The following is a 13,807-nucleotide window of genomic DNA, read 5'->3' as shown; positions in this document are numbered from 1 at the left end:
AATTTTTACAAATCTAAATGGGAAGGAATTGCAGAAACTCAGGTGGCCAGGTTGCAGTGCCATCTAGGGTGTGGCATTGTTATTTTTTATTTTTATTTTTTGCTGAGGAAGAGTTGCCCTGAGCTAACATCTGTTGCCAATCTTCCTCTTTTTGCTTGAGGAAGATTCACCCTGAGCTACCATCTGTACCAGTCTTCCTCTATTTTGGATGTGGGTCACTGCCGCAGCATAGCCGCTGACTAGTAATGTAGGTCCGTGCCTGGGAACCGAACCCCGGGCCGCTGAAGCAGAGCACGCCGAACTTAACCACTAGGCAATGAGGCCAGCCCCAAGGGTGCTGCATTGTTAAAGAACAAATGACAGAGGGAAGATGTGCCGTTATCCAGGAATGGCCCATTGTCTCAGCATGGATAAAGCTATCTAGAAATTTAGTAAAGAATAACAGATAGCCCCCAGAATGATTCTATTTGTGATTTAATGTCTGTTTACAGAAGGAAAGTGGATCACTTAGGAACTTACTAATATAATTGATCATCACTCAGAGGTGATGGATTGATTTTGTTAGGCCATTAGGGTACTCATACTTCTGCCTTATTCAAGTGTTCTCAAAGTGTAGTCCTGAGACTAGCAGCAACACCTGAAATGCAAATTCACCTAACATGAAATTTACCTGAAATGCACATTCTCAGGCCCCACCTCAGAACTACTGAACCAGAAACTCTGGGGGTGGGGCCCAGAAATCTGTGTTTTAATAAGCCATCCTGGTAATTCTGATGTGCACTAAAGATGCAGAATCTCTGTCCTAGAATAAATGAATCTAAGTCTCTCAGGTGGAACCTGAGCATTGATGTTTTTTAAAACCCCCAAATGATGCTGACGCACAGCGTTCTAAGATTTGAGTTTTGGGGAACAGATGTCTTCTCAGCATCTAAGCCCAGGGGATCGGGTACAGGGCCTTGCATATACAGGCATACCTCGTTTTGTTGCACTTAGCTTTATTGCACTTCGCAGATATGGCGTTTTTTACAAATTGAAGATTTGTGGTAACCCTGCATCGAGCAAGTCTATTGGTGCCATTTTTCCAGCAGCATTTGCTCACTTCATATCTGTGTCACATTTTGGTAATTCTTGCAATATTTCAAAATTTTTCATTATTATTATATTTGTTAGGGTGGTCTGTGAACAGTGATCTTTTATGTTACTATTGTAATTGTTTTGGAGTACCACAAACTGCACCCACTTAAGATGGCGAGCTTAAAACTGTGTGTTTCTGGCTGCTCCACTGAACGGCGGTTCCCCCTTCTCTCTCCCTCTCTTCAGGCCTCCCTATTCCCTGAAACACAACAATATTGAAGTTAGGCCAATTAATAACCCTACAATGGCCTCTAAGTGTTCAAGTGAAAGGAAGAGTCGCATGTCTCTCACTTTAAATCAAAAGCTAGAAATGATTAAGCTTAGTGAGGGAGGCATGTTGAAAGCCAAGACAGGCTGAAAGCTAGGCCTCTCACACCAAACAATTAGCCAATTTGTGAATGCAAAGGAAAAGTTCTTGAAGGAAATGAAAAGTGCTACTACAGTGAATACAGGACTGATAAGAAAGTGAAACAGCCTTATTGCTGATATGGAGAAAGTTTTAGTGGCCTGGATAGAAGATCAAACCAGCCACAACATTCCCTTAAGCCAAAGCCTAATCCAGAGCAAGGCCCTAATTCTTCAATTCTATGAAGGCTGAGAGAGGTGAGGAAGCTGCAGAAGAAAAGCGTGAAGCTAGCAGATGTTGGTTCATGAGGTTTAAAGAAAAAAGTTGTCTCTATAACATAAAAGTGCAAGGTGAAGCAAGTGCTGACATAGAAGGTGCAGCTAGTTATCTGGAAGATCCAGCTAAGATAATTAATGAAGGTGGCTACACTAACCAATAGATTTTCAGTGTAGATGAAACAGCCCTGTACTGGAAGATGATGCTGTCTAGTACTTTCATAGCTGTAGAGGAGAAGTCAATGGCTGGTTTCAAAGCTTCAAAGGATAGGCTGACTCTCTTGTTAGGGGCTAATGCAGCTGGTGACTTTAAGTTGAAGCCAACGCTCATTTGCCATTCCAAAAATCCTAGGGCCTTTAAGAATTATGTTAAATCTACTCTGCCTGCGCTCTCTAAATGAAGGAACAAAGCCTGGATGACAACGCATCTGTTTACAACGTGGCTTACTGAATATTTTAAGCCCATTGTTGACACCTACTGCTCAGAAAAAAAGATTTCTTTCAAAATATTGCCACTCATTTACAATGCACCTGGTCACACAAGAGCTCTGATGGAAGTGTACAACAATATTAATGTTGTTTTCATGCCTGTTAACACAACATCCATTCTGCAGCCCAAGGATCAAGGAGTTATTTTGACTTTCAAGTCTTATTATTTAAGAAATACATTCCGTAAGGCTATAACTGCCATAGATAGTGATTCCTCTAGTGGATATGGGCAAAGTAAATTGAAAACCTTCTGGAAAGGATTCACCATTCTAGATGCCATTAAGAACGTTTGTGATTCATGGGAAGAGGTCAAAATATCAACATTAACAGGAATTTGGAAGAAGTTGATTCGAACCCTCATGGATGACTTCGAGGGGTTCAAGACTTCAGTGGAGGAGGTAACTGTAGATATGGTGGAAATGGCAAGAGAACTAGAACTAAAAGTGTAGCCTGAATTGTTGCATTCTCATGATAAAACTTTAATGGATGAGGAGTTGCTTCTTATGGATGAGCAAAGAAAGTGGTTTCTTGAGATGGAATCTACTCCCAGTGAAGATGCTGTGAAGATTGTTGAAATGTCACCAAAGGATTTAAAATATGACATAAACCTAGCTGATAAAGCAGTGGCAGGGGTTGAGAGGATTGACTCTAATTTTAAAAGAAGTTCCACTGTGGGTAACATGCTATCAAACAGCATTGCATGCTACAGAGAAATCGTTCATGAAATGAAGATGTGGCAAACTTCATAGCTCTTATTTTGAGAAATCGCCACAGCCACCCCAGCCTTCAGCAACCACCACCCTGATCAGTCAGCAGCCGTCAACATGGAGGCAAGACCCTCCACCAGCAAAAAGATTATGACTCGCTGAAGGCTCAGATGATGCTTAGCATTTGTTAGCAACAAATTATTTTTTAATTGTTACGTACATTTTTTTTTAGGCATAATGCTATTGCACACTTAATAGACTACAGTATAGTGTAAACTTAACTTTTATATGCACTGGGAAACCAAAAAATGTGTGCGACTCTCTTTATTGCGGTATTTACTTTGTTGTGGTGGTCTGGAACCGAAACCGCAATATCTCGGAGGTATGCCTGTACTAGACTTGCTGGGTGGCTGGTTGTTTGAAATGTTTTTCAAGCACAAAGTAGTGAGGCATCTGGGGTGGCATCTTGGAGTGTTTAAGTTCAAAGGGTGCAGAATGGCCTGAGAAATTTTCAGCTCACGATCCGGAATGACTCCAGACCATTCCCTTTGGCTTAGAATGAAACAGATATGAATCTGTCATGAGGAATTTTCTTCTGGATTTAGTGATTCCCTCAGGAATCCTAAAGGACTGTCTGGAGACTGGACTCAACTAGTTTCTCTAAAACATCCTAGTGTCTAATAAAACACAGACACACCCATGTGCAAATAGATTGGCCATCTTCTACGTGCCAGGCTCTTACAGTGCTAAGAGCTGTGCGTAAGTTCTTCCAATTGATCTTACAGCTCTTCTTTACAGATGGGGAAAACTAAATGTCCAGCTGGTAAGTGGCAGAGTGAGAATTCAATCCCGGATCTGACTGTTTCCAAAGTTTGGATCCGTAAGCCACTGTTCTACACTCGATCCCACCATAGAAGTTCCAAAATATACTCATTCCCCTGGGTGTCAAAGCACTGGGTGATCTTGGAGAAATCTCATCCTCTCTGAGATTGTTTATACATTTTCACAATGGGGTAATAATTCCTGCCATGCTGACATCACCAGAGTTAGAGTGAGGGTCAAATGAGACTATGTATGTGAAAGGGTTTTATAAACTTTAAAGTGCCAAAATATAAAAAGATACTATTGTTTCTAAAAATATATTCCCTCCCAAATCTCTCTGGTCTCTAATTCATATCACCATGGCAGACCTGGTATTCTCAATAGCTACATCAGGCATCCAGACTGAGTATGAGGCCAAAATATCTCACTTTAATAAATATTTATTGACCACTTGCTATTCTAAAAGTGCTGGGGATCCTGCAATGAACACAACATATAAAATTCCTACTCTTTTGGAGTTTGGAGTTCTACTGGGGGAGAGGTAGAAAATGTAAACCAAAAACATATAATGTAGCATGAGGTGATAATAAGTGCTATGAAAAAGAACAAGTCAAGCCAATCATCCTACATGGGAAATATGTGGGTGGCCTCCTGACGACATTCCAATCATCAGATTATCCTTGTAGAAGAAATGCATGGAGTGGCAAAATTTTAATCACACCCCTTCCTAAGGGATTGATTAAAGTGCTAAGCAGAACCTGACTCACTATTGATCAAAAACACAAAATGATTTTCTCTCCTTTGGATTCTTTGTTTACCTTTTCTCCTCTGCTCTCAGGTGTTTTCCTCCCTGGTTTCTTATATTTTGATGCCATTGAAAGAAAGTGTTAGACAAATTCTCAGCTCACTGAAATGTTTGCATCATTCATATTGTTCATCATACTGCCTAACATTTACTAGGAATTATTATGTGCTGGGTATTTAGCTAAGACCAGGTCTCCAAATTTTCTTGTTCATGGTGCCCTTAGTCTCAAAAATTTTTTCCTGGTGCCCCTAGACCAAAAGAAATACTAAACAGTTCCATTTACTAAAGTAGATGGATCCAAACAGCTTAATAAGTATTTATGTTCTAATGACTTAGTAGCTATTTGAAAAAAACAATACACTTAAATTGAAAGAAAAAATATTTTTATCTAATTCTTAAATAACCACAATTATTTACTAATAGAATGTGTATCTATAATACAAGGGGGAAATCATAATGCTATAAAAAGGTTATCACTCAACTATTAAGGAAATTCAAAGGAGGAGGTTGTATGAAATCAAGTGTTTGGCCCAATCACAAGCTATTCAGAATATAATTCCGTCAGGGAATTTGTCTACTACACTTCCATTGCAGACTTGGAGGCCAAAAAACAGATTTTATTGTTGTCCAGAAAGCCAAAATGCTTATTAACTGCAATATCCTCCTATCTAGATGTGTTAGGACATTTTTTTTCCCTCTTCTTGCCACTTATTTGGATTCTTGTTTAGGATTCTTATTAACGTTATTTTGCCACATTTCTGTCAGTAAAGCTTCTTTGAATCATTAATTTCAAGATAGTTTCATATGCTTATTAATTATGCACTTTATATTCTTTGAATTGATTTAAATCATAAACTAGTCCAATGGGGAGTCATTTGCTCATAAAATAAGTAGAGCAAATGTGTTTTCTGGACAATTTTCATTACCCACAAGCCTCCCTGGAGTATTCAATGGTTTATTAACCATTATTGGGGCTGCCTTGGAGCTGGTAATGTAATTTGTTTTCCTTAGAATCTGAATATTTGATAGTTGTTTTCTTCTTAGGATTTAAAGTCCTGCAACTGGTTCCCTCTTCTTCTTGGGCTGTGTCTTGGATATTATGGTATCTAATATGATAAGTGAACCACTGTCTTTTTGGTAAATTTAATTATTATGCTTTGCTGTTCATACATGGGTCTCATCAGTCATATTAAATTCCTCTACCTAATACCAGTATCAAAGGCAGATTTATGGCAAGCCTAAGGAAGATTAAGCTTCTGAGCCCAACACTTTCACAGGCCCTGTGAATAGAATGTTGAAGGTGGAGAGGAGAAACCAGGTTGCTACCTCTAAGAAGCATCTCTAGGTGAGCATTTTTGTGCAGTTGCCTAAAGAGATCTCAAAAGAAAAGAATCTGAGTCTCCAAGGCTCCAGTAATTTGTTGTGAATTTTCTTTAAATTCCAAATAAGTATTCTCTTTCATACTTAAATTTGAATTTATGATTTTGTATTCTTTTCCTTAAAAGGGGCCCCAAGAACAACCTAAGCTTCCAGACCCAAACAGCCTGGATCTGCCCCTGACCAGCATTGTTTTATCAGGATGACTCTATTTCTAAATTCAAACTTCATTATTTTTCAGATAATTTTTGAAGCCATTCGGGGAGTGTCAATAAGAAGTGACACTGCCATTGATGATGTTAAATTTCAAGCAGGACCCTGTGCAGGTAACAATATTTTTCCAATTATATAAGCTTGATTGAAAAGGGATTTTGCAACAGTCTCAAATCATAAGAATGCAAATTAAGTATTTTTCTACAATAAAAATAGAGAAAACTATTCTTGTCTGTTTGTCTTTTCTGACAGAAACGGAAGATATAACTCAGCAATCATCAGGATATTCTGAGGATTTAAATGAAATTGAGTATTAAGAAATGATCTGAATTGGATTAACTAAGCAAAAGCCATACCTCTCTTCAATCAAAATGAAAACAAAAGAAATGAATACTGGACAGTCTTAACCATTTCATAAATTATAAAATGACTTCTATGAGCACTCTTTTTCGTTACTTTTGCAAAAAATACTGACTCAGGGCTTTTTTTTTTTTTTCCTTTTTGCATATGACAACTGTTACTAGAAGTACAGGCTGCTGGTTTTGCATAATAGAGCATTCATTTTAATTTTGGTACCAGTTAAAAATACAAATGTACTATACTGTAGTCACTTTAAAGTATGCAAATAAAGGGCACAACCAAAATGAGATGTGCTCACTTAAATCTGCATTCAGTGAATGTATTGGGAGGAGAATAGGTTTTGTGGGTTTCCTTTTGAATTTCAAGTATCGTAAGTATTTTTAAAGTAATAATGTGAGGTGTCATTCTGCAGAATGAATGCAGTTTTTCATGGTAACAAGTTAGTCTAAGAAAATAAACTCTTATTTTCTATGTTTTATTCATAGAAATGGAGTATTAATTTTTGAATATTTTTACCATATGTGATTACCATTCATGATAACATTCATGAATGTCCCAGGGTATGTCAGTATTAATTAATGCTGTATTACAAGACAATGCTACCTTCTTTTTCCCCCTTTGAACTACTTTTGAAAGTCACTATATACACATGGATATAAATTGCACTCATTTTTTGTACAGCAAGCTTGAAAATGTTTATGTACACATACCCCCAAATTTTTTAAATGTGTTAAACAATTTTACTGATTTTTATAATAAATGTTTTGGTAAGGTTTTGAGTAATATGAATTCAAGCAGATATACTAAACTACTGCTTTTTATTTACATGTTTAGAAAATTGTATATACATGTTTGTATACCCAAACGGCTGTTATGAAATTATAAGATTACCTAATAAAGGGTAATTTTGAAATCTTTTCACTGGCAGTTAACTCATTTCTACATTATTTTTCTTTGTCAGAATATCTTCACTACATAACTGCAGATTATAATTTGAATCTCTGCTCTACCACAATTGAATGCTTCTTAAGCCCTTTATTAGTGACATAAGCACTGCATACATTGATGCAATAATTAATTTTGAAAGAGTGTTTTATTTCACATAAACAATCTCAATTTTTCCCTAAATTTTATCTTATTAGAGTGTAAATTCTATGAGGATAAGGATTCTTGCCTGTTTTGTTTACTTTTCTAGTTTCAGTACCCAGAAGAATATCCGGTATATAGTAGATGCTCAGCAAATAAATACTTGTTGGATGAATGAATGAATTTAACTCTCCCAACATCCTCCAAGATAGAGATATTATTATCCCTTTTTACAGATAAGAAAACCGAGACTCGGAAGAGTGAAAAAATTACTTAAGATTCCACAGCTTTTAAGTGTGGAATCTTAGAGTCAGGTCTCTCTGCCCCAAAGCCCATACCACTCATGGCTTTGTGTGGCCAAAAATCCATTGCTCTCATGGAGTTGGGAGGTTTTCCCACTAAGAATGTCAAAACCCATAAATTAATCTGTAAAGAGCATTATACCTCCCTAACCCCACATTACTTAGAAAACAAAAAAATACTCAACTATACAAAATAAACATCCTGAAGTTTATGGAGAAAATAAATTTTTATAGAAAACAAAATTTTGTGAATCAAATCCTTTCTACTTGTGATGATTAATTACTCATAGTGGGGAAATCCCTAAATAGAGTTGAAACATTGGGGAAGGAAGATTTCAAGATGTTGACCCATTCAACAGTATATTAGATATGATAATCTCCTCACTGTATTTTTCCTGTCCAGAGATTAGTTATATTTGCTGAATAAAGAAATGAAGATTGTGTCTCTAGGACCTAAAATAGTGTCTAGTGCGTAGTAAAGGGTTTATAATGTGGTGAATGAATGAAGTCATTCACCAGCCTCCTTGCTTCTGGATTACATAAATCCATGTTAATAATCATAGCTAACATTTATTGAATACTTACTATTTTCAGACATTGTCCAAAGAGCTTTACATGAATTTGCTCATTTAATCCTGATAATAACCCATGAAGTAGATCTAATGATATTTCCATTTTAAAAATAGGGAAACTGAATCTGTCCGTGTTCAGCAGCTAGTGTAGGGCTTGAATTTGAACCTGGGTCTGTTTCACTGCTAAACCTGTGTCCTAATCCTCGAAGACTGCCTCCTGCACCTGCCAGCTCTCCTACCTTCTCCATCCCCAATACCGGTTTAAACTGGAGCCAAAGGTTCCAAGTTCCCTTCCCTCAGGAGGATTTATCGGCTGTCCAAGTTGCCCAGAAGGTTGCCAAACCAGAAATGCTACTTGGGACACAAACTTTGGGAATTAGAGGAAAAAAAGATGGGGGTTGGGGGCTAGTTATTGACTTAGGGCAGAAAGGCAGGAGGTAATGATTACCAATTGTTGCTAAGAAACAACCTGAAGTTCATAGAAGAGAGGAGGTGGAAGGTGAACAGATTAATTTACCATCCCACAGTTAATGCTCCTTTTGCAGGATTCGCTTTTGGATGCTTCTTTTCTTTTTCCAGGTTGCCCTTGGCGTTCATTTTAACTGTATGAAAATGTGGAGGGATAGTAAGCACAATATAGTTTTCTCAGGTTCAGAAATGCCCTAGGAGAAGGCATACTAGCTAATAGGTATTGCTTAACAATGTAAACTCTGGAAACCGTGCAGTTTGCGTTTATTCCAGTTCTCACCTAAACACACAAGTGCTTCAGATCTTAACTACTTTTTCACACAAATTGCCTTCTCTCCTATAATTTGCTGTCTAAATTGGAGATTATTTATGGATAGAAGGGAGTGAAGGAGAAGATACTGAGAAAATAGTGGCTCTGATGCAAGGTCTGGTTTAATACGGAAGAAGAAAGGGTTCAGCAAAGATTTGTTGAGAAAATCTATGCTCCAGGCATTATACCAAGCAGGGAGGTTACAAAGATGCTGACGCATTAGTGAGGAAAACAGAGATCTAAATTGGTCAGCACAACTCAGAGTGCTACGTACGATGAGGTCATATGCCCAGAGTGCCGTGGGAGGGTTTAGGAGGGCCATCTGACCAGGGAGGGCAGGGCCAGCCTCTTGGCTACAGTCTGGGCAGAGCAGTGAGAACCAACAAAGACCTATTAATGTAGTGTTCCGTGGGCCCAGGTGTCTTCTGTCACTCTCTGAGGGCTAAGGCATGGGCTCTTTGACTTCTTATTTCCATGCAGGGGACATGTTTTCTGGTGCAATTTAACCAGAACTGGGGGAAAAAAGGAGTTTTTGTAAATAATCACTCTAATGTTGCATTTTCAACACGTGGATTGCTATAAAGAGGTGATACAGCATAATGATGAAGTGCACGGTTTCCAGGTTCAGGCTGTCTCAGTTTAAATCTTGACTTTGCCACTTAAAGGCTTTGTGACCGAGGGTATGCCACGTAACACCCTCTCCTACTCCTATGCCTAGTCTGCAAAATGGGGCAAATACTTGTCTCTACTTCTTAAGGTTGCTGTAAAGATTAAATAAAAATAATACATACAAGCACTTGGTGTCTGACACACAAAAGCCATTTTAGTTTATGTTATAAGATTTGAGTGAAATTTTTGGATAAATCACAGCAATGTTACGTATTCTTTCTCTACAAAGGAATTGTGAGATTATAGTGCCATCTTAAGGATAAAGCAACCATAGTCTTGTCATTTTATCGTCGTCGTCTTTATTACCAGCAATACAGGCTCATTTTAACCAGCACCTGGGCAGTGCCTTCCCTGCTCGTCCTGCTCTAGCCACTGTTAATGGTTCTTCCATGCTGCTTACCCTGTGTACACACCCCTAGCAAAATCTATCTTCCTAAGCCTAACTTCTTGTTTTTACATTCATCTCCTTAAGAATGGTCACATTCAATTTTGTACCCCCCCACTGCCTAGCATACACAACAAATATTGCCAGATTAAAGAAACAAATGCTCAATAAAAGCATTTAGTTTAGTACAAATATGTATGTGGATTTCAAAAAATCACAAGGGATATAAAGATTCTCTATGGGCCATCAAAATTTCATGGTCTGGAAATCCACACAGTAAAAATTTAACATGAAAATATGTCCCTGGCCACTGAGCCTAGATGATGTAGCCATCGAAATCAGTCTCCCAGGACACAGAGCAGGGTGAAGAGGGGTGGACAAGGGATATAGAGGGGCAAGCAGAGAAAAACCAGCACAGGATCTTTAAATCTTTTAATGCATTTTCTCACGTTAGAGCATTATCTGGGATCTTCAATAGTGGGGATTGTAGCATCTTTCTTTTGATCTTAATGAGAACAAATAGAAAGTTTTTCCATTAATTATGATGTGTGCTCTAGGTTTTTGATATATAGCATTTATCCAGTTAAGAAACTTCAGTCCCATTTATAGTTTTCTAAGAATTTATTACCAATAGACATTGAACTTTATCAGATGTTTCGTTGCATATGTTGAGATAATAACACGATTTTTCCCTTTTTATCTTTTAGTATGGTGAATTACATGGACACATTATAGATTTTTCTCATTTAAAAATGTCTTAACTTTTTATGTGAAACATAACTTAAAAGAGTGATAGAATAGTAATGTAAAAGAACATAGAACATGTATGTAAATGTTAGGGAATAATAATAAAATGAACACTCACATACCATTGATACAGCATGAGAAATAGACCATTCTCAATAACTTTGAAGCATTCTATGGACTACACCCCAATCAAATATTCTTCCCTTGCCCAGAGAGGGTAACCATTATCCTAACATTCATGTTAGTCATTTCTTTCCTTTTTCTTTTATGGTCTTAATTCATATATATGCATCCTAACGATATATTGCTTAGTTTTGCTGGTTTTTAAAAATTACACAGATGAAATCATTGTATATGTATTCATCTGTAATTTGTCTTTTTTGCTCAAAATTATGTTTTGAGATTTAGCCATGTTGAATTTCTAGCTGTAGTTAATTCATTTTCACTATGGTATGGTATTCCATTAAATGATTATTATTTAATCATTTATTAATTTATTATTAATAAATTTACTTTTTATTTATTAATTTATTAATCCATTCTACTGTTGATGAATATTTGAGTTGTTTCTAGTTCTTTGCTATTGTGAACAATGCTGCTAAGATATTCTCACACAAGTACTCAGGTACTGTGAAAGAATTTCGTTTGGTTATATGTCTAGCATATGAATTGTGGGTTTGTATGATATGTACACTTCACTAAATGATGAGAAACTACTTCTCCTCAACTGGCTGCACTAATCTCCACTACCCTTACCAGTACAGATGAGTGCCAAAAGTTGCTAGTGTCAGACTTTAATTCTTGCCAATCTGATAATTATGAAATTGTATTCATTGAGGTTTTAATTTGCATTTCTCAAATTATGAATTAAATTGAGGAGCTTATCGTATTTTCTATGACCATTCATGTTTCACCTTGTGCAAAATGCCTATTTATTTTGTCCATTTTTCTATTGAGCTATGTATCTTTTTCTTACAGATTCATAGGAATTCTCTAATATTCTCTAATAAGCTTCTGTTTTTCAATGTTGCAAATATCTTGTTTTTAGTTTGTGGCTCCCCCCCCCCCACTCATATTATGGTGAATTTGATTAATGAAAGGCCTTAGTTTTTAATACATATGAATTCATAATCTTTTAATTTTCTTTATGGTTTATATACTTTTTGTCTTATTTAAAAATTTTTTCCCTACTCTGTGTTTTAAAAGACATTCCCATATGATTTCTTCTTAAAAGTTAAACTTTTGCCTATGACTTTTAAGTCTTTGATTCATCTGGAATTATATCCAGCAAACTTGCTAAGCTCTCTACAACTTCTTGGAATAGACTCTACATTTACATTCATTTCCTAATGCTGCCGTAACAAATTACCACACTCTTTGTGGCACAAAACAACACATTTTTTATCTTACAGTTCTGGAAGTCAGAATTCTGAAAATGGGTCTCATGGGGCTAAAATCAAGGTGTCAGCAGGGCTGTGTTCTTTCTGGAGGCTCTAGGGGCAAATACATTTCTTGGCTTCTCCAGCTTTTAGAGGCTTTCCACATTCCTTGGCTCCAGCTGTGTCATCACTCTAACATCTGCTTTCATTGTCACATCTCCTCTGACTCTGACCCTCTTGCCTCCCTCTTATAAGGGCCCGTGGTGATTATACGGGGCCCATCTGGATGATGCAGGATCCCCATCTCAAGATCTTTAACTTAATCATATCTGCAAATTCCCTTTGCCATGTAAGGTAACATACTCACAAGTTCCAGGGATTAGGATGTGGGCATCTTTGGGTAGCCATTATTCTACCCACCACAATTTTCTTTTGCTAATAGGTCAGATTTCTTAATAAGGCCAGTTTTGGTTTTTCCTTTTCAACTCCTCTATTTGCTCTATTTTCTTAATTGGCAGGCTGAGATAGCCAATATAGTGCTCAACAGAGATAGTATCATCCTTAACTTTTTCCAGAACTTAAAAAATTATTTCTAAACATTTCATCATTGAATATGAGTTTGCTGAAGGTTTTTGGAGTAACATTTTATTGGTTAAAGGAAGCTTTTGTCTACTCGTAGTTTCCTCGAAATTTTAACCATGAATGTGTGTTGAAAGTAATTGAATGCTTTTTCTGCACCAGTCTTTCTCTTGTAATCTTTTCATATGAAGAATCACTTTAATTGATTTGATTTGCTAGTATTCAATCAACCTTGAATTCCTATAATAAACCCAATTAGATCATGATGTATTTACTTTTTTGAACATTGCTAGATATTTGCATATATATTCATAGGATTGACAGAAAATTTTCATTTCCTTAAATTTCCTTAGAAATTAGGGGATTTAGACAAGGTTAGACTCATGAGGGGAGCTGGAAAGTCTTCCTTCTTTTTCTATACTCTGAAAGAGTGGGTAGGATTAGAGCAACTGGGGGCAATTTTACCTCTTAGGGGACATTTGCCAACGTCTGGAGACATTTTTGGTTGTCAAAACTAGGGAGGTGATACTGGCCTCTAGTGGGTAGAGGCCAAGGATGCTGCTGACCGTCCTACAATGCGCAGGACAGCTGCCTCCTCTTCCCCCAAGAAAGAACTTTATCTTACCCAAAATGTCAACAGTGCTGAGGTTGTGATTTCTTCTCTCATTCTGAATAAATAATAATCACTATCCTAATTTTGTATTTGTAATTTTGTATTTTTTCAGAAGGGGCTTCAAAACTTATATAAGCTTCAGGCCCCACAGAACGTGGATCTGGTGGAC

General features: G+C 37.0%; 1 protein-coding gene across 1 annotated transcript in view; it reads left to right on the top strand.

The window, feature by feature from the left end:
• Positions 1–7,439, top strand: part of MAMDC2 (MAM domain containing 2) — a 161,301-nt gene extending 153,862 nt beyond the window's left edge. The window contains exons 13-14 of the mRNA XM_004440631.3: positions 6,197–6,281; positions 6,421–7,439. Of these exons, the coding sequence (XP_004440688.1) occupies positions 6,197–6,281; positions 6,421–6,485 (150 nt within the window). The 3' untranslated portion in view covers positions 6,486–7,439. The remainder of the gene's footprint in view (positions 1–6,196; positions 6,282–6,420) is intronic.
• The last annotated feature ends 6,368 nt before the right edge of the window (positions 7,440–13,807 follow it).

This window comes from Ceratotherium simum, chromosome 20 (assembly GCF_057802395.1).
Source record: "Ceratotherium simum simum isolate JZ-2026a chromosome 20, ASM5780239v1, whole genome shotgun sequence".
NCBI classification, from domain to species: domain Eukaryota; kingdom Metazoa; phylum Chordata; class Mammalia; order Perissodactyla; family Rhinocerotidae; genus Ceratotherium; species Ceratotherium simum.
The sequence above is the reverse complement of the archived record's forward strand: the minus strand, read 5'-3'. Positions and strand labels throughout refer to the sequence as shown.